This window comes from Pteropus vampyrus, unplaced genomic scaffold (assembly GCF_000151845.1).
Source record: "Pteropus vampyrus isolate Shadow unplaced genomic scaffold, Pvam_2.0 Scaffold65, whole genome shotgun sequence".
NCBI lineage: Eukaryota > Metazoa > Chordata > Mammalia > Chiroptera > Pteropodidae > Pteropus > Pteropus vampyrus.
Window position 1 is genome coordinate 174,094 of NW_011888846.1, and position 20,039 is coordinate 194,132.

Here is a 20,039-nt window from a genome sequence, read left to right on the forward strand (position 1 = left end):
AATGTTTCCAGCTGTCTCTTTTAATCAGAAGATCCAACTATGAAATCGTGAATGATCTATGAACTCAATTACACAGGTCACACTTTCACATTTACGAAGAATAGAAAGAGAGCACAAGTTAAAGCAAGAAGCCAACATAACTGCTCTGGACACGGAGGCCAAAATTCCAGCATCGGGTTTACTTAAGCACCCCACACCCATGCGGTTGACAATCCGACCCACAATGCATTCAACAAACATTTTATTGACTATTTACTACATGCCAGACATTTTAGGCATTGGGACTTGAGCACCGAATGAAACACACAGGAATGCCTACCTTCACGGAGCCTGCATTCTAGCAATTTTATTTTAAAAAAAAATTTTTAACTTGAGGCCCTCAATAATTTAAAGTCTTCTTAAGAAATTACCTTACACTTAATAAAAAAAAAAATAATAAGGAACAAAATGGTCTGTTTTCTTTGGCTGATTTTCAAATGTACTATGGTTAGTATATGTTTTCTATTGAAACGTGAAATATAAACATTTTGGTTAAAAATTAATTTTAAAATATTCTGAAATAATCATTAAATTCTACTGAGCTTCTTAGTTACCCATTAACTTCAAGGTTTTGAAATATTTTATGGTTTTCTTTCAGATGTACAAATATAATTCCCCTTCAAACCATCATATTCTAATATTCAAAGTAAATATTCTAATTTCCAAGTAAAGGGAAAGAAAGAGTACATGTAGCTGATAACGTTTCAGACAAGAGAGCAAACTCTGCAAAAGTAGGTCATGTGGAAAGTGTCTGGGGGTACGGCACGGGACGACATGTCCTCACCACAAGGAAAACCCTAACAACCATTAAGCAGACATCTGGAAGTTACCATACCGTTCAGCGAGCCTTCGGGCCTCTTCTGCCAAAAGAGTCATGTTGTTCGGGTCCCTTGTAGACTCTGGCTGAGCGACTGACTACAGAGGAAATATACAAAGCACTAATCTTAAAGGGCTGAATTATTTAATTGTAATAAAGGAAGTGTCAGAACTAAATTTTTATTAGCGTCATTCGGCAAAATGAATGCCCCTTCTTAATTTTAGAGATCTTTAACATCAGCAGTCTTGATTGTAGCTTATTACTTCTATTTTCAGTAAAGGAGAAAGGCAGCCTAGTGCCACAGAAGGAACCAAGCTGGAGAAAGGACCCAGATGTCCTTCGGTTTTTATCTAGCTCCTGATAACTCTTTCGTGACTACTATGAGCAGGGTGGCTTTCCTGCTTCACGCTGAGTGGCAAAAAGGCACAAGGAGTCAATTTAGCGGAAGGAGCAGTCCACTGACATAACGGACTTGCTACACACCACCAAGGGGCAGCCCCGGCCCTGCCTCAGAGCTGCGCCGTCACTCACCACGTTGGCCACGGCGATCTTTGCCTTCTCAAGTTCTCTGGATGCAATTTCAATCAACTGCTCTGTGCTTTCTACCCGGGCACGTGCTTGTTCAGCCAAGTTGTCAGTCTCTTCGATTGTATTCCGGATATTCTGTAAGCGGCTAATTTGGCTGGATAAGGTGTTATTCACTCTCTGGAGGCGATCCATCAAATTGTGGTCTACATCTGCAATGGCATGGCAGAAGAAGGTGCATATATTATCGGGGGAGCGGGGGGAATGTCATCTCACATGAAATCTGAGGCTCTGCTTATCTTTCCTCTTCCAAATATGACATTTTTCTGCCTCATTTTCCCTAAGCCTATCAGCAGAGCCTGTCAGTCATCGCCGTACCTGGCAGTACCTCCACTGCCTGTGTGTCTGTCCCACTTCACTATGAGCTCCTCTTTCTTAGTCATCGCTATGTCTCCACAGCGATTAGCAAAGAGAAGACACCCAGGAAATGTCTGATGAAGGAAAGATTTTGGTATTCCAGCACATGATGGAGTTCATCATAAAAATACAATGTTGTCAAAGCACTACCAACTCTGAGAGCTGGACGTTTTTCTAAACTAGGAAAAAAACTAGGTTCAAAACAACATTCAAGTATGGAAAATTAAATTCATTTTGTATTTTTAACTAAATAGACTCTCACTGCCACCCCCGATTCCCTGGCACATTCATGTAATTTCTTCCAAATTGATTTCTGCTTTTGAATAGCTCTTCAAATTGTCCTTTATTAATTCAGCCCATCCAACTTAAATCTCATACCCAAGTCCTAATAAATCAAAAGATAAATATAAGTCCATGCACATATAATTCTGTCATTATTAAAATTCTCACATGTCATGAGGTTATATCAACAAATGAGAACCATTAAATAAGTCCTATTTAAAACTGACTACTTCTTATTTTCAGCATGATGCTCACGGTTGGCATCTAAATTTCCCAAGGAATGTAAAAAAGATGAGAGGTCAAAGTTAAGATCAATAAAGATGCATAATAGGTTAGCAACTTGTCAACAGGACCACCAAATCCACATGCAAAGCTGGTGTACAGCAAAATTCTTGCCTAACTATGTCCAGTGGTCCTGCATGATGATTATTTAAACAAGTCTTTGACAAGCTAAAGATTTTTTAAAAAAATACAAAAGATAAAAACAAGTTTAAATCACAAGAAATCATTTAGATTTGCGAGGCAAAAGCAGCCAATTAAGTTATGGAAGCCCGAGCTTCAAGAATGTAAAAGATATCAATCTCTCTGGATAGTTCTTCAGAGAAACAGCATCGTTAGAGAACAGATAACCTAACTGGCAGAATTACTTCAAATGCCTTGTGTCTAACTGCAAGACCTAATTGCATCATATAATCTCCTTTTAAAGCTGCAGCATAAACACATTCAAACTACAAATGACTACTTAGGGACAGTTGAAAAGATAAATCATTATGAAGATATTTTCATTCTTGGCTGGTTTGAACCTCAAGTAGAAAAGGTCAGCCAGGAACCCCACGAATGAGGTCTAAGGCCGGGGTGTGGGGGTTGGTGGTGGTGGTGGTGGTGGTGATGTGGATTATAGCCCGAGCCTCTCTATGTGCTCCCAAAGCTGTCAGAAGCAGCAGCCCACCACGCTGCTCAAGGGGAGTATGATGGCCATGGCTCTTATCAGAGCTTGCGTCCAACAGAATCACCTGCTTGGCAGAGGAAAGCAGTCGCTATGGCCAAAAGGAGCGAGATGTAGCTGGGCTGCACAGAGAGGAAGGCCTTAGAGGAGGGGCGGTACTGGCTGGCCACCCTTACTTGCCCCTTGACTATATGTATGTGTTGGTGGTGCCAGAACCAGAGCTGTGTGCAAACCCCATCTCTCAGGTGGACAGATCAGCACTTAAGAATGACAACTCCACATTCGATTCTTCAATGTATATAGCAGAACAGAGGTGAATTTGTAGTTACAAGAGAATACATCAATGACAAAACATGTAAAACATTGTTGCTAAAAAATGGATATCCTAAAAAAAACCCACTGTTGTTTATACAAAATAGGAAACATTTAAATTCTTCTTAATATATGTTTAAGACTTAAAATGTAACAATCAAAACAAAAAGCAAACACCTTCATAGAATGGCCACGTGCAGGGCTAGAGAGCGGATAGAGTCATCAGGGGGATTACTTCAGAAACTATATGAATGTCGAGCTAATGTACTGTATACTGGAAACTGATCATATGATAAAATGAAATGCTAAAAAAACGTTTCAGGGAAAGGAAGTGTTCAGAAATAAATTGTTTCAAAGTAAAAAAAAAAAAGAAAAAGCAAACATCTAAAGTTATAAGCTATCAACCTAAATTTACCTCATAGAACAATTTCTGAACTTGCATATAAAAATTAAACAAACTGGCCCAAAACAGATGCACCCACTAATTCCTTCTCTACCTTAGTGATTTTAAAAAATCAAAATTCTATCTACTAGAGACATTACAAGAAGTAAGCACTGTATTTAGTTTCTGTGGACCTGTACACCGCTAGGAAGAAGCCTCTAACACCAGATAGATTCACACACCAGACAGGGAAGTCGGTCACTGTGGTCCCAAGTGATCTGATGTGATGCACACTCACTACGAGTGCCTGTGAACGCCCGCGCCTCAGTGATGGAAAGCCCCAAAATAACAAGGACCTCAGCCAGATATAGAAGGAGCAATGTCTTCTTCGTGTTTTCGTTATTTGTGTTTAGCACAATGCCTAGAATACTACAGGCATTCGATAAGTGTAGAAAAGAACTTGTCCAAATTTAGAAAAAAGCTTAATTCAGAGAGTAAGAAATAAAAACAAAATTTTGAAGTGATTTAAAAAGCAAGTAAATTATTTTAAATAACTTTTTTTTTACTTTCAAAGTTTTAAAAAACCCAGTTATCTTTTAAAGTCAATAAAGTATTTTAAAATAAATTGTTTTTTTAAATCGTAAGTCAACCCCTTTTCTGCTTATCATCAGCCTCATCACATAATGTACAGAGAACTTATCTATCAAACTGCAAATGACATTAAATATACATATAATGCATAAAATATGTACTTTTATATAACATTATTAGCACATGTGTTTGCTAATTAAACAGAAAATTTCATAAGTAGGCACTAATTTCTAATCTTTACTTTCATAAATACTAAGTTTTATATATTCAGTAGCTGGTCAGTACTTGAAGACCACGATTTTTCCTTATGAGCCAATCTGAAAAGATATTTCTAAGAAAATAAAACAGTACCTAAGATAAATTCTCACTCAAAATGATAGAAAATCAAAGTTCAAATTTTCTACTTAAAATAATATACACCCAAAACATATACATTTAATGCTTTTTAAAAACTATTTTAAAACACTTTGTAATGGAACAGATTCATGAAACATTTAGAATGTTAACATCTAATAGTTTCTGATGTGTTGGGAGAATTATTTTATGCTTACTATGTCTTAAACCAGGAAGTTGACGTGTGCTTGTATTTTTACAAATTGTTTAAAAAACAAAATAGTTCGTATTCTACAAATAGTTTTAAACAATTGAGAGAGCGTTTTATAAAACCATACTAATTCACCTTAAATAGGGGGCCAGCTCTAGAGATTGGTCTGCCTCAAAGAGATGACCCACTGTTTGGTCACATGTACCTTTGACATCCTGCGCCTCACGAAGAAGGTCCATAACCTCTCTCTCTGCTTCCTTTAGTCTATCCTCAAAGGCTTGATCTGTCACCACCTCATCCCCAGTTCCAAGGTTTGCTACGAGGTTCTCTAATTCTTGGAGTTTCACTCGATGTTCAGCAACCTAAACATAATGAAAGAAGAAAAGGGAAAGACAGGACATACAAGTGTTCCCGAAACTCGATTATACTTCCCGCAGCAATAACAATCAGGGGCCACTCTGTACCATGTGGGTCTATACACTCTACTCACGTGTACTTGTGAATAAATCACATGGGTAGTTTTTCTTTATTTCTCTGGCTTCAAAAGAAAAACTATCAGGCCCATTTCTTTGACTTCAAACACTACGTGCTGATAAATACCAGTTCCGACCTCTCCCTTGCGTTTTAGATCACTTTCTTGATAGGTATCTCTACATCCAAAATGATACTCTTGATCTTTCCCTCTTAAATCTGTTCTGAGTCATCTCAATAAGTAATGCCTGCAGCTCCGTTAAGCAAACAACGCCAGATCCATCGTGATTCTTCCCTTTCCCAGTCCCTGCCGCCTCTAACGCCGTGCCCCTCAAACACACGTATTTATCCAATTTGAACGAGGCTTCCCCTTTTGCTCCACTTCTAACCATCATTCTTCACACAGAAATCAGAGTGTTCTTCTTAAAAAACAAGTTGGATTTCCCAGCTTAAAACGCTTCAGTGCCTTTCCATTGGGTTTGGAATAAAATCTAAATTCCTGACTATGGTCAATATAGTGCAACATAAGCTTTCTCTGCGGACCTCTCTAGTCTTATCACAAACTGCTCTGTCCTCATCCAGCAGGCCCCAGACACCTTCCGGCTTCAAGGTCTCTGTACCCACACTCCCTCTGCCTGGTACAGACTACTCATCGCTTGCTTGCTCTTCTTGTTCTAGAGATTTGACCTTAAGTACCTTTCCTTGGAGAGGCTTTGTGTAGAGTCGACCCCCCAACTCCCAGTTACTATCGGCTCATATTCTTTCCGGCACTTATCCCAGCATTTATTTAATTTTTATTATTTGTCTCCCGACAGGAACATCGAATCTTTGAGAACAGAAACTGTCTTTATCTTGTTCACTATTTTTTCCCTCTAGAGCTTAGTGCACAGGAAGTGGCCCTTTAATGTCTGCTGAATGAATGAATGAATGAATGAATGAATGTGTGCGCTGTTGCCAGCTTACCTTATCCTTTACCAGCCGGTAACACGCAGGGCATTCTTGGCAGCCGGGCCAAGACCGATTGTAGAAATAGTTCTCTTCACATCGGTCACAGCGATTTCCCACGAAGCCTTCTCTGCATTCACAGCGACCGTCCTCTTTGCACTGGAGCGAAACGGACCCCTCAGGGTGACAGTCACAGGCTGCAGAATAAAGGGAAAAGAGAACACGATAAGGAAAAAAAGGAAGAATGAATTTTCTTTTAACTCGGACTGTATCAATAAGCTGACTGTACCATCATTATAAGTAGATGGGTTTTTTTTCTTTTTTTGAAAAACAGGCTGACTTATGAGAGTTTAAATAGTTAAAAGTCTTTAGCGGAGAAGACAGAGATTTTTACAGCAAAGGTAAATTTTAAAGTCAAATGTGCATCCTTTGGAGGGGGCGCATTTCATGTTACTTAATAATTATAGAAATTAATCTATTAAACTAATCGGTGCCTTTCATGCACTTTAAGAATCCATCTCTACCTTCCTCCCTCCGTGTTAATATTTCTCTCACTCAGGAACTAGAAAACCCAAATACTCATGCTTGTTTTGTATTCTTGTACAGTTGTTTTCTCGCTTTGTTCTCTGAAACTGAGTCAATGACTTATGCTGCATTCCACGGGAGAAATGAAGGAATTCAGAAAGCAGGAGCCCAAACTGTTCTGGGGCCTAATTCCAGGCCAGTGTTTATGCCAAGGAGGAGCAGATGTCTGTGTGCAAGCACACCAAGACGGCCCCATGGGTGGGGAGCCATCGGCCAGTAAGTCAACAAGCACATTATGAGCAGAATCCCTCGCTGTTCCATTCTCTGCACTAAGATTATGATCAATAAAAAGCTTTATTAGGCACAGGAGAAAGGTTCGATAAACAAAGGGAGACTTTTTTTGGAAAAAGAAAAGACTGGAAAAAGGGAGAAGCAGGAGCACCATAAAAGACGACGTAAATGAGGTGGTTGCGGAGAAACGAGAGAAGCTCTCAAGCTCTAATATTCGATAACACTCACCGAATAAAGCATCTCTGCTGACTTAGGGGCAGCCCTGACCCTGAGCTGTGTGGTAGAATGAGGCTGCCAGTGTCCTTTCTGGACTTTTGGGTCTAACTGGAATTCGGGGAGACTAAAGAGTTCATGCCACCAACACCCCTTACGTTTGCAGCCTTCAGGTCCAAACCCGAAGTGGTTGACTTCGCAGCGCTCACAGTGCTGACCGGTGATGCCAGGCTGGCACTCACACTGGCCGCTGCGGATGTCACACTGCCCATTGGTGGAACCCAAAGCATGGCAGTCACACCTGAAAGGAACACATGACACTTCTCAGGTTAAGAAAAACAGACTTTAAGCAAACTTTTCCCCGTTTCAGCACAGGTCTGACGGAATCTGTATTAGAAAACAAAATGCTCAGGGCTATAAAGGCCCTGAGGTTTCAGCAGTTTCCATGGGTCCTGTTCGGAACCCCTTTTTCTAACCTAACCCACGCAAACACGGTTGTTCTGCTAGTAAAACCGCCACCAGCGGCTCTCCGACCTGGTGCCACAGAGGCCACCAGTGACCAGCGGCTTTGAAAACAGGAGTCCCCAACGGCCACCATTGCCACCATATAAGGTCTGACTCTAAGCATCTCAGAAAGGACCTTGTAATTTGTGGGGTTTTGTTTTTTTTTTTCTTTTTTTAATGTTGGTCAGGTGACTCACACAGCCGGGGCCACTGCCTTCTACTCTTTCCTCCTATTAGCTCAGTTACGACTGTCCAGTATTGCCTCGGAGGGCGCCTTGCCTGTATGAGCCACTCAAATCAGTCCTGAACAAAGTCAAGCCAGCTATAACTCACAAAAATTGACCTCTTTCAATAAGAAAAGCAAAGATGACTTCCACCGAAGGGACCTGATGTCTTACCTCTCACAGCCTTGCCCACCCTGCAGGTTGTAGAACCCAGGGTCACAGGATCCACAGTCCCGGCCGGTCACGTGAGGCAGACATTCACACTGCCCAGTCACGGGGTTACAGTTACTCTGCTGCTGCGTGGTCCCGTAGGGATTGCAATTACAGGCTAAGGCAGGAAGACAAGGACAGCGAAAGATATAAGTCACCTGAAAGAGATACTAAAACATAAACAGTGCAAATGGACTCTTCCCTCGTGCTGTCCAATACGGCAGCCACTGGCCACCTGTGGCTACTGAGCACCTGAAACGTGGCTGCTCTTGAGATGGGCTGTACATAACTACACACTGGATTTTGAAGACTTGGCGTGGGGGGAGAAAAACCGTACATCTCAATCATTTATTATTGATCATGTCAGATATGTTCGGTTAAATGAAATACTAAAATTAACTTCACCTGTTTCTTTAATGTCTCTACTGGAAAAATTTAAATTACATAAGTGGTTCGGATACACTACTATTGAACAGTGCTGCGTTAGACCAGACAATATTTAAAGCGACCACGCGATGAATTCTCAGAATAAATGAGCAAAACTGTGGCAGAGCCTAGCTGAGGGCTGGTTACCTTTGCACTTGTCTGCCGGATTGGGAGCCAGGGGATTTCCAAAAAACCCATTTTTGCACCGGTCACAGTAGAAGCCGGCAGTGTTATAGATGCATTTCAGGCATTCTCCCGTCAGGCGATTGCAATTTCCGACTGCGTTGGGGTCGATGTTGTCATTGCACTGGCACAGGCGACAGAGCCTCACAGGGCCGTTTCTACCCAGAGGGTCTCCGAAGTAGCCGTCGTCACAGAGCTCGCATCTCTTACCTGGGCCGTGAGACAATCTGACGTTACGAAAGAAAGGCCTCAGACACTTCTGGTGCTACTGGTTACAAAGAGTCTGCTTTACAAACTGCCACTGGTTACAAAAAGTCTAGTGTAACCGTCAGACGCACGGCAACACGGTGCAGTGGATGTGGCCTAGGAAAGCAAAGGACGTGGGCTGCGGTCCTGGCATCGTGCCAGCCCAGTGGAGTGACTTTGGGCACAACTCTATTTCCTTATTAGAAAGATAGCACCTGGTTTGTCCACTTCACTTCAATCATTCTGAGGATTACCCCAAATCATACACTACAAGTGCTTTATCAATGAGTTAGGCTTGGGGTTAACAGTCAGATGTTTGTTTTTGTTGATGATATCAAGAAAGATGAAAGATGACTCGATACCATAAATCTCCTATACAACAGGGTGGGTAGCACATTCCCTTAAAAGATCAGGGCACATGAGAATCTCTGTTTGAGCAGCGCCATCCAGCACAGAATCAGAGCATTTTAGAAGAGAACTTGGAGATTATCATTTGCCACTCACTTCTCTTACAGACAAGGGAACAGAGAGGTTAAGTAATTTGTCCATAACCAAACAGCCGAGAGTCGGAGAGACAGAGGTAGAACCCAGGGCCCTTTCCACTGTACTAAACCCCTCGCTCCTCATCCTCCCCATTCCACTTGCCCACCATTATTAGCTCACGTTGGGTTCTTAATATTTTTGTAGCCAACAGAACCTGAGCTAGCTTTCCATAAAAACAGAAGTTTGTCTGTTTATTCACTCAACAAATGCTTACAGAGAGTCTGTTATTACAGGCATGCTCTAGGTTGTCAGAATGATGTGGTGATCAAGGTAGACAAGGTCGCCATCGCAGTAGGGAGAGATCAATCCACAGACATATCAATAAATGAGATCACTTCAGTTAGGGATAGGCATAAAAAGTTAAACAGAACAGAGCAACATGACAGAATGGTGGGGTGAGGGCTGCTTTAGATTGGGTGGTTAGAGAAAGCTTCTATAAAGAGGAGACACTTCGGATGACAATGGAAAGACAGAAAAAACCAGCCATGAGAATATCCAAGGGAAGAATGTTCCGGAAAAGCAAGACAAGCTTGTGGAAACAGTAAGAGCCAACCGCCTAGACCACAAGAAGGAATTGGGTTTAAATTAAAGTGCAGCGAGATGCTCCTGGAATGTTTTAAAAGTGATGAGATCTGATTTGCATTTCAAAAGTATTATCTTGGCTGCTGCGTGCAGAGCAGACTGTAGGTTTGCAGAGTGAAGCAGGCAGAGATGGCAGTGGCGTGAACCAGGGCGGTGGCAGCGGAAGGAGGGAAAAGTGGAAAGATCTGAGATACGATCGATGACGCTTGCTGGTTGGTTGCTTCTGGGAAGGGAAAGAGAATAATCAAGGATGTGCCTGGGCTTTTCGCTTGAGCAACCAGGTGCACAGCGGTATTTTTACTGAGATGAGCAGCTGGGGAAGGAACAGGGTTGGGCTTGGAGAAAGAGAAAAATCGAAGATGTAGCTTGGATTTGCTTAAATTTCAGATTCCTTTAGCCATCGGAATCCAGATCACAGCAGAAAATAACTGGCTCATTGAAATCCACAAGACTTGAGGAGAGTTTGATAAAGGTACGTACCATCTACAGAAGTATGGACAGAGTGACGGTGTGGTACCTGGGCAGTAACTGAACAGGGGGGCTCCGTAACCTGGGCCTCAGGTGATGGGTGGAGGGAGCAATCACCAGAACCTAACGGTTTCTAGCTTTTCTAGAAAGAGCTGTTTGAAGGGCACATGCCAGGAGCTGAGAGGAAGCCTTGGAATAAATACTCTGCCCTCATCCTCCCGCCTCTCTGGTTTCCGTATGTGCCTCGACTCGAATGGCATTTGATGCAGGGCAAGCAGATCTCATGGGCGGGCGGGGGGACCGTCCGAGTGGACATGGCAAGGAGGCAGCCAGGCCGGGCTGAAGACAGATTTCACAGTCACAGCACAGAGAGGCTTGGAAAACTAAAGATGAGGTCTGCTCACCTAAAGCTGACATGAAAGCCCGAGGCTAAGAATCAGAAGGGATCAAAGGAGACCCAAGAGAAGAGAGGGAGGAAGAAATCGAGGAGAGAGAAGTGTCAACAAAGGCAAGCGGAGAAAACGTTGGGAGCGAAGTGAGCAGTCAATGGCGTCCGGCGTCGCTGAGACGGGGTCAGCTGAGGACCGAACACTGACCACTGCGGTCGGCAAACAGAGACTCCTGATGAGGTGGACAGAGGCTGGGGGTGGGGCGGGGGGAGAAACAGGGTATTGAGAGAGGACGGCGAGCGGAGGGCCCTTCTCTGCCATGAACAGTTACCAGCTCCTCACCCAAGATCTTTCTCCAGATTAGGATGAAGGCAGCATTTCAGTTCTGCTTTTGCATCAGATAATTTAGCTAATCTCGGTCCATATTTAAAATGTCTTGAAACCTGTGCTGAATAAAACTTAATTTAAAAAATCTGGTAGAAAATCTAAACCAGAACTTACAAGTTAGCCCATGAAAAGCACTCACTCCACAAAATACTCTGGTAGCTACAGTCGGTCCACCTTTTGTCTCAGAGCAAATGGGATACTTACTCGACGCCACACAGCAAAGGGCCCTAGGGACCTGGGCTAGGAGGGCAGGGGGCATCCAGAGAGGAAAGCCTTCTTGGGAGAGTGATGTTTCAACCCAGCCCCACCGAAGAGGCAGAAGCTGGCCAAGAAAAGGGAGGTGTGGGTAGGAAGAGAAAGCGGACTAAACACTCTAAAGAAAGAGAACAGCATACGGCAGGCTGAAGAGTCTGTCACACCTGAGGGATGACAAGAAGCCCAGGAGGGGCTGGAGCAGAGTGAGCGACTGGATGCGTGAGGCTGGAGAAGCCTGTGTGAGACTGTTGAGTCACTGTTTTTAAAAAGAAGAAAAAAAAAGAAAGAAGAAAAAAAAAAGAAAGAAATTCCGCACTAATTTTGATTCCATATTTTCTCAACTACCTTAAGGAAATGATTGAACCTCTGTGTGCTGCCATGACCTTGTGCTCAGCGTGGGGTCGGTGAAGCACTGGAAATACGAAGGGGCTTTTGGATGTTCCCCAATGCTTAAAGAATGTTTCGATGAAACATAAGAGATACAGATGATTAGCTCAGTGTTTCGGCTTTTTACTTATTTTCATGCTCTGTAGCAATATCTTGGGAACAAAGAGCTTGTAACGGAGTCAGAGGCGGTATCAGAAGCCTGGACAGAACCTCTCCGTCGTGTGGGGGCTGCAGCCAATGGATAAATGGGAACTACAGTCATTGGTGAGCCGCGGGCTCCTCGGCCAGTCAGCCCTGGGCAGTTCTAGGAAAGAGCTAGATTTATGTTTTTATCGGAAAAAAAAAAAGAATCGCAGATGGGAATACAGGCCTATCCAAAGCTATTTAAAAAACCCCATGTTTTCCCAATTAAACGTGATGGCTTTGATACACTGAAGGGACTGTTAAAGAAAGAATGTTAAGAATTGAAAAACCACCACTTTACATCAAGAATCCCAGGATAGCCCCACAAACTAAAAATCACGTTTGGGTTCTCGTCACGGGAGGGGGAGCACACCACAGCCACCATCACCTCCGGAGCCCGGAGCCCAGCCCCACCAGTGGCTGGCCTGCAGCCTTGCTCATGTAACTTAACGTCTCCATGCCTCAGTTTCCCTGGCTGGAACATGGGGATCGCAGCAGAACCTACCTCACAGGCTCGTGAGGATTAAGGAGGCAGGACACGTTAAAGTGCTCGGAAAAGTACCTGGCCATAAAAATGTTAGCTGTCGTTAGCACCTGCCATGAAGTTTATAAATCCATAATAAACCTTTGCCTACTAGGAAAACCGTCATCATTGAGCCGAAGCCCATCCTCCCGAGGTGTTTTTATAGGGTGGAACCCTGAAGGGGTCGGGAAGAGCCGACTCACCGGTCGTGCCCGTAGGACAGTTGGTGCACACCACCTCCTGTGTCTTGGGGACGACGGCACAACTTGAGCCCCCGGGACATGGACAGGGTTGGCAGTCGGAGGAGGTGCCCAGGGATGAGTCTCCATAGTACCCATCACTGCACCGCTCGCACTGTGGGCCGGCTGTGTTGTCTCTGCAGTTACAAACACCTATTTGGAGAGCAGGCATGAGAACACGGGCAAGGATGCAAGCGAGTAAGACGACGGGCATTTCCCCCCGACCTGCTAGAGAGAATTTAGGTCTAGCGGCCCCGGAGGTCATCTTCTCACCTGTCTCAGGGTCACAGGTCTCGCTGTGCCCGTTGCAGGCGCATGGCACACACGGACTGTATGGCCCGAGACTCGGAGTCTCTCTTCTGTAGCCCGAGAGGCACGTCTCGCAGAACTGCCCTCCATACCCCGCGGGACAGGTGCAGGCCTCCACCCACGTTGCAGGGACCCCAGGCCCAGGACGGGCACTTGCCAGGGTGACATCGTCCAAATATCCGGCACCTGCGTGTGGTGTGAAAACAATCACTGAGCTGGTGTCCGGTTTCTAAAAGCTCACGAAACGTCAAGACCGTTAGAGTAACCAGACCCAAAATACCAGAGACGATCAACCATTACTTTATTTCATTTATTCGAGAGGACAACTAGAAAATAGCATTTAGAACAATCATGCGGTCCCTGGCGCTGATAAGTGTCTGGAATGATGGTAGAGCACACTCATATTTTTAATCACACACACAAACTGGTGGATTTTATAGTTCTTCCAATCACCAATATGAAAAATCAAAGGCACTGAATAATAACCCAGGACAATTAGGGATCAGAGCAAGCATGTGGGGAACGGAAAGAGTTTAGTTCTGTCGCCGTTAAGCAATGTTTTTGTTCTGCTCCTGCAGGACGAGGAAGCAGCGAAAGCACCTGTCAACAGGCGCCACTCGATTACATTTTTCGCGCTGTATAAGACAGCGAAAATAACAAGTTCTAACGCTCAGGGCTACTTTGACAAATATGCAATTATTCCAAAGCCATTATGCCACATATCACAATGCTTTCCCATTTCCAGAAGAAAATAAGAACAGAAAAAGCCTCATACTGGCTTAGACAGATGGTCCATCTAACCTAACAGTGCCTGTGACAGCCTCGGCAGGGACATCCTGTGGAAGAGGCAGGCCCTGATGATGTCCTCATGTCTCCTTTTAATTTCCATTCTACTCCTGTCTCTCACAGACTATGTTTCAAGTATTTTTCCCCATGTTACGAAATACCACTTGTTGCTTATATAATTCGTAGCAGTTGACAACCTGAGGCTAAAGGATGTCTCTTCTAGTACTGCCTTGAACTTAGTGAACTTCTAATATGTTTATGGTTTTGTTTTGTTTTGTTTTGTTTTTTCCAACAGTTAGATCCTGAGATACATCTCCACGGGTTAATGTGCTTCCAACTTTAAACATCCTTAAGTCTTCCCACCCTGAAAGAACTCTTCCTTCAATCTTGTCCCTGCTCCCGAATCAGTCCGTCTCTTTTTCTTCTCTTGCAGCCAAACTTCTTAAAAGAATAACCTTTATTTTACTTCTTGATCTTCAAATTACTTATCAAAGCATGACAATCTAACTTCGGTTTCAATACTTCTTAAAAACAAAAACAGACCAAAACCTCACCAATGACTCCTTAGTCACTCAGTCCAAAATCCAATGGTATTATCTTCCTAACCTTGTTGTTTCTCCTCCTTAAAATTTTATTTCTCTCTAGAGTCTCAGGTCATGATCCTTAAACAGCTAGGTTTCCAGAACTACATCTTCTTTTCTATTTCTATATTTTCTGTCCTATTTGCAGGTTTAAAAATCGCTGCCCATATGTCGACAACCTTTTAATTCTAGATCTCCAGTACTAACTTCTTTCTAAGCCCTAGATCCATATTTCTAACTACTACTTAGAAGACATTTTCAACTAGCTATTCATGCAGGCTTCTCAAAAATCAACACATCTTAGAACTTTGAGGGCATTATGCTAAGGGAAATAGACTGAGAAAGACAAATACCATAGATCTAACTTAATGTAGTCTGTAAGAAAAATGCAAAACAAAACAATGAATTCATAGATATAGAGAAGAGATGGGAGGTTGCTGGGGGGAGGAGGGGTGAAATGGGTGAAGGGAATCTAAAGGCCTAAACTTCCAGGTATAAAATAAATAAGTCACGGGGATGTGATATATATAGCATGGCGACTATAGCTATTAATACTGCGCTGCATGTTGGAAAGTTGCTAAAAGAGAGTAAATCTTCAAACTTCTCATCACGAGAAATAAGTTCTGTAACTATGTATAGTGACAGATGTTAACTAGACTGATTGTGGTTCTCAATTCTCAATAGAGACAAATATTGAATCATGACATTGTACACCTGAAACTAATAAAATGTATGTTAATTAAAAGAAATCAACACACTCAAACTGCTGATGCCACACCCACAGCCACACCACCGGTCACACTCACCTTCCCCAAACAGTTTTACTTTGCTACAGAAAAAGGTCCTCATTAAAAAAAAAAAAAAAAAAAAAGTTTATAAAAAAAAATTTTAAAGGCATCCTTAAAACAGCTTTGTTTATCTAAAATCATAACAAATGGTCATTCAGTAATTTATAATTATTCATAATTTAGCCAATGGTTAAAAGCCTTGATAATTACATAGCAATAAATAAAAAGAAATGAAGGCTGAGCAATGCAAGCCAAGAGAATTACATTTAGAATTCTTAGAAGAATCTATTTATATGTAATGTAATTGCAATAGGCTTACTCATTATAAAACAATGCTGTTTACTAATTTTAGCAAATTTTCTCCAGGTCCTTGAAAGTCGTTTAAAAAATACATCATTTTTATACATAATTCATGTATAACGAGGTAGTTTATACCACTTCCTTGGGCTCCGTATTATAGTATTAGGACTTTGGAAATAAACTGCATTATTATGAATCCTTCTACCTAATCGTATTTTTAAACAATTCTAAATTATATCATAACTTACTTCTCTCGCTATAGGTCCCACGAATCTTGATAGAGGTCAAATTGGTAAGGAGCTTCTGAAATTCAAAAGGGGTCAGCGTAGGTCTCCAAGGATAATCTGTCGCTTCGTGGAGCCTGGAGAGAAAGAAAGGGCCAATTCTGGAAGGACAGTTCTGGGTGCTGAGAAAGTATTTCTCACTCGGTTATGCCACCGACAATGCAATACTCTGACGATCTAACCAAGTCAATGAGCCTGCTGCTCTGACAGTATAATTGACAAGGGGATAAATAAGCACAGGGAAGGCTCCCTCTCACAAAGTCCCTCTCAAACACAAGAAGTTTTCTTCAATATTCACCGTGAGGCCCAATAAGCTTATATAAAGAAACCACTTTCATAATTCTGGCCATGTCAGATTTTACAGAGAAGATGGTCTTACCTGAAGACGTACTTCACAGTGGTCTCACTCGGATAGGAATTGCCCTGAGCAATCAAGGGCACGGACACTCTGAGGCCAGCGCCCTCAAGCAGCAGGTCTTCTGCAGAGAGGCGAGTGTCTCGCCTGTCCACGCGAAAGGAGAAGGAGAGGTTCTGACCATAACTCCACACCTGCTTGCCCAAGAACTTCGCTGGAAGGCAGACACAAGGGTGCAAGATCGTGAAAATGAGACTCCAGGGGAGCACGCTTCGGCCAGAATGCTTTCCAGCCTCACTTACCAGGAGCAATGAAGTATCTAGGAAAGTAGCTGTCTGAGATGACGGCCACATCCTGCCTCTCGGAGGACCACTCCAGTGATGCTTCAGAGCCATCCCTTTGTTCTGCACGCCACCCGTCCTCATCTGCAACAGAGGATGAAAATGTGAGAGCCACTGCATCATAAACACCCTGAATTCAGGTCCTCTATGTACCACGAAAATGTACAGAAAGTTTATGGAAAGACATCAATGCAAGTTCTTGAATAAACGGATCCTTACAACAGTGCCTATATATGCTATATCCCTTAAGCTATATTTTGCTTTATTTTATATAACATTTATACTCACTACAGTATATTCTAAAACCATATGTATATTTTCATTAAACTAAAAAAAAAGCTTAAAAAGAAAAATCACGTGCATTAAAAAACATCGAGTGCTGCCACGATCGAAATATCCTCAAAGAGATATTGATATATATTTTTTTTAAATACTGTAGGAGTCATCTCACATTTCTAGGGAACAGAAAGAAAGGTCTAAATTACCAGTCTGGAAGGTAGAGGTTATAGGATAAACACTGTAGCCAACGGCATTTGTACAGACAGAAGAATGGCCAAAGCAGAAACAGGGTGTACAGCCCCTAGGGTTAGATGGTTCCAGATTAAAAAACCCAGGTTTGCATCTGAAAAAGATTAAGACAAAATCAGGCATTTTTTTTTTTTGGACTGGAAATCTGATAACAAAGAAAACACAATACAGCTTCAGAAAGGATGAGCTACCTCTCACAGTTGAAGCCTTCGACATTGTCTTTGCAAACACATCTTCCTGTTTCAATATTACATTCGTCGATGCTGCCAGAAGGATTACATGAGCATGGCCTGTTGGATGGGAAACGGAACAAAACAATGAGAGAAGAGAAAGGAGAAAAGAAATTCCACTCTTCAAGTCAACCTTTTGTTTTACATGTTAATAGATCTTTTTAAAAGAAGAAATATGTAATAGAACAAAATGAATCCTAAAGTTTTTTTCTACTTGGATTTGGTTTCAGTCAAGGATACTCATTACATTTAGATATTAATCTAATATCTTGATCTCTGTACAAAACAATCCTGGATCATTACTACAGCTAGAAGTCTCGAATCTTGTTGACAATTATTTTGGAAAAAATGTTCGTAACTGCTGCATAAGCCACAAGGTCTGTTATTATGAATCAACTACATTTAGCTTCTGCCCCCTTCTTTTGGTTTTGAAAAAAATCTTACCTGCACCCTGCCTCAGTGAGAGAATGGAATCCAGGCTGGCAATGGTCACACTTGTCGCCCATGACTCCCGGCTTACAGCTACATCTGCCATAGCTATCGCACTGTGTGCTGAGAGAACCTGAAATTTAAAGAGCCTGTCAACCACCAGATATGTAAGCAAAACTAATGTCAAAGAAAGAAAACTGGTAACTGAAAACACTGCCGGAAAGCCAGCGTATAAACTCTACACGATTCCAGAGAGGATAAAGATCAAATTCTAAATCAGAATTCTCTCAAGATCATACCCTTTTGAGCCACGACATTTTAACTGTCCAGACAAATACCCTACTCATCAGTGCCGAACAGCACTAACAAGTCACTCTGTACCGCATGGTCAACTGGACAATCATCAGTCACGTGTCGGTGGGAAAGCACAGGCTCCTTCAGACTCGTGTCCAGAACTTAAGTATATACCAGCTTGAACAACAAAAATAAAGGTCAAACTCTTGAAAGAGCAGAATGGATTAAGAGTACACCGAATATTTCTGAACACACACCAACATGAAAAAGTCCAGCCCGCTAAGGATTTCAGACTAAACAAAATCATCAACAAGGAAGAGCTCACGACGTGGCTAACCTTTTACCATCGAAGTTCAGATGGTCTCTATGATCTTGCTGCTAATTATTTACACGATCGTCACTCAGGCCAACCCCAGTTTTATACACAGCAGGAAAATCATCTGGAAGTTCAGCGTGGTTAAAGCGAGCGGACATGCGGGGTACAGGCAGATCCTGAGCCGTTTACATGTTACGACGATGCACGCATCTGCACCTGGCATGTGCGAATGCCTAGAAAGCGGCCTTACTGTCTGGGGGCTCAGGGATGCCTATTTTGTCTTTCGGCCCCCGAGGTGAAGCGGATGCTTCCTGTCACTTACCAACAGGACTGCAGTGGCACGGAGAGCAGGCTTCCTTGTTCCCAAGGCGGAAGAAATTCTCCCGGCACCTCTCACAGCTGGCGCCATCGGTGTTATCCTGGCAGTTGGTACAGTGGCCACCGTGGCCGGTGGAACGGTATAGTTCAGGGTCGAAGTAGCACTCCTGTGATCGGCCATTGCAGTCACAGGCTGTCAGCCGAAACACAGGGGTTAAGTCGGATCCATGTTCCTTTACGAATAGCGTTTTACAAGACTCAAAACCAAACCATAATTTCTCACGTCCCTGGGACGAATGACCACTGGATACATTGTTCATTAAAAAAAAAAAAAAATCAGTATGTCGATAAAGGGTTTACAGAGCCAGGTTATCGGCTTACTAAGAAACGTTCATCCTTCTCAAAAATAGCGCCATCATCAAATATAAGGGATTTCTCTACTTAGAAAGGACTCTCCAGGTAATTGATCATATATAATAAAAGCCAAGTCAAACAACGATTTTCCTGAATTTTATTCCTTCATCCTAATACCAACCCTAAGAGCAAAGTGCCAATTTATATGCCAGCCTCAATTTACCTGAACTTTTCAGGCCTCAGATGGTTCAAATACATTAAGATACTAACTTTCAAAGTGCCAGATTACTTGCATATCCAGAGGAGAGTAATCTGAGACACTCATGAGTTAAGATCAGTGCCTCTGTGGATGGAAATCGAGATCCACTAGGTACATCCATCCACTGGGGGAGCCACGATGCCAGCCGGGTCATCCGTTAAGCAAATAACGATATTCCCTACAGGGCACGACCATATTTTAAGAACAAGTGTCTATAGTTCCAAAATTCTTTATTACATTCATAGTAAGATGATTTTCTCAGAATTATTGATTCTGCCCATAGGATAGGAAGTATCTTGAGCACTAAATAAAAAAGTTTTATTTGACTTGTGATAGATGAGGAAGTTGTTTTAAAATAATATTTGAATATAAATATATATTCCTTTTTTCTTCCTTCATTTACAATCAGTTCTTTTATAGTACTATACTTGAAAACATTTTAGAAACTCGAATCGCTGGCACCAAAAATTAGAGTTGTGTTAAGGAGCTTTTATAGCTCCCTCTGGCTCCTTCATTAG

General features: G+C 42.5%; 1 protein-coding gene across 2 annotated transcripts in view; it reads right to left on the minus strand.

Moving 5' to 3' along the window:
* Positions 1–20,039, minus strand: part of LAMC1 (laminin subunit gamma 1) — a 116,156-nt gene that overhangs the window by 14,639 nt on the left and 81,478 nt on the right. Inside the window, exons 1-16 of one of the 2 annotated variants that reach the window (XM_023531232.1) lie at positions 18,913–19,243; positions 17,996–18,113; positions 17,513–17,611; positions 17,279–17,415; positions 16,755–16,877; positions 16,477–16,666; positions 16,062–16,174; positions 13,323–13,544; positions 13,014–13,202; positions 8,812–9,057; positions 8,203–8,356; positions 7,459–7,601; positions 6,290–6,468; positions 5,061–5,217; positions 1,388–1,593; positions 875–954 (exon numbers count right to left, since the gene is read on the minus strand). In XM_023531232.1, coding sequence (XP_023387000.1) covers positions 875–954; positions 1,388–1,593; positions 5,061–5,217; positions 6,290–6,468; positions 7,459–7,601; positions 8,203–8,356; positions 8,812–9,057; positions 13,014–13,202; positions 13,323–13,544; positions 16,062–16,174; positions 16,477–16,666; positions 16,755–16,877; positions 17,279–17,415; positions 17,513–17,611; positions 17,996–18,113; positions 18,913–19,228 — 2,672 coding nt within the window. In that variant the 5' untranslated portion in view covers positions 19,229–19,243. Of the gene's footprint in view, positions 1–874; positions 955–1,387; positions 1,594–5,060; positions 5,218–6,289; positions 6,469–7,458; positions 7,602–8,202; positions 8,357–8,811; positions 9,058–13,013; positions 13,203–13,322; positions 13,545–16,061; positions 16,175–16,476; positions 16,667–16,754; positions 16,878–17,278; positions 17,416–17,512; positions 17,612–17,995; positions 18,114–18,912; positions 19,244–20,039 lie in introns of those variants that run through there. The other variant, XM_011361201.2, reaches the window with a different exon arrangement.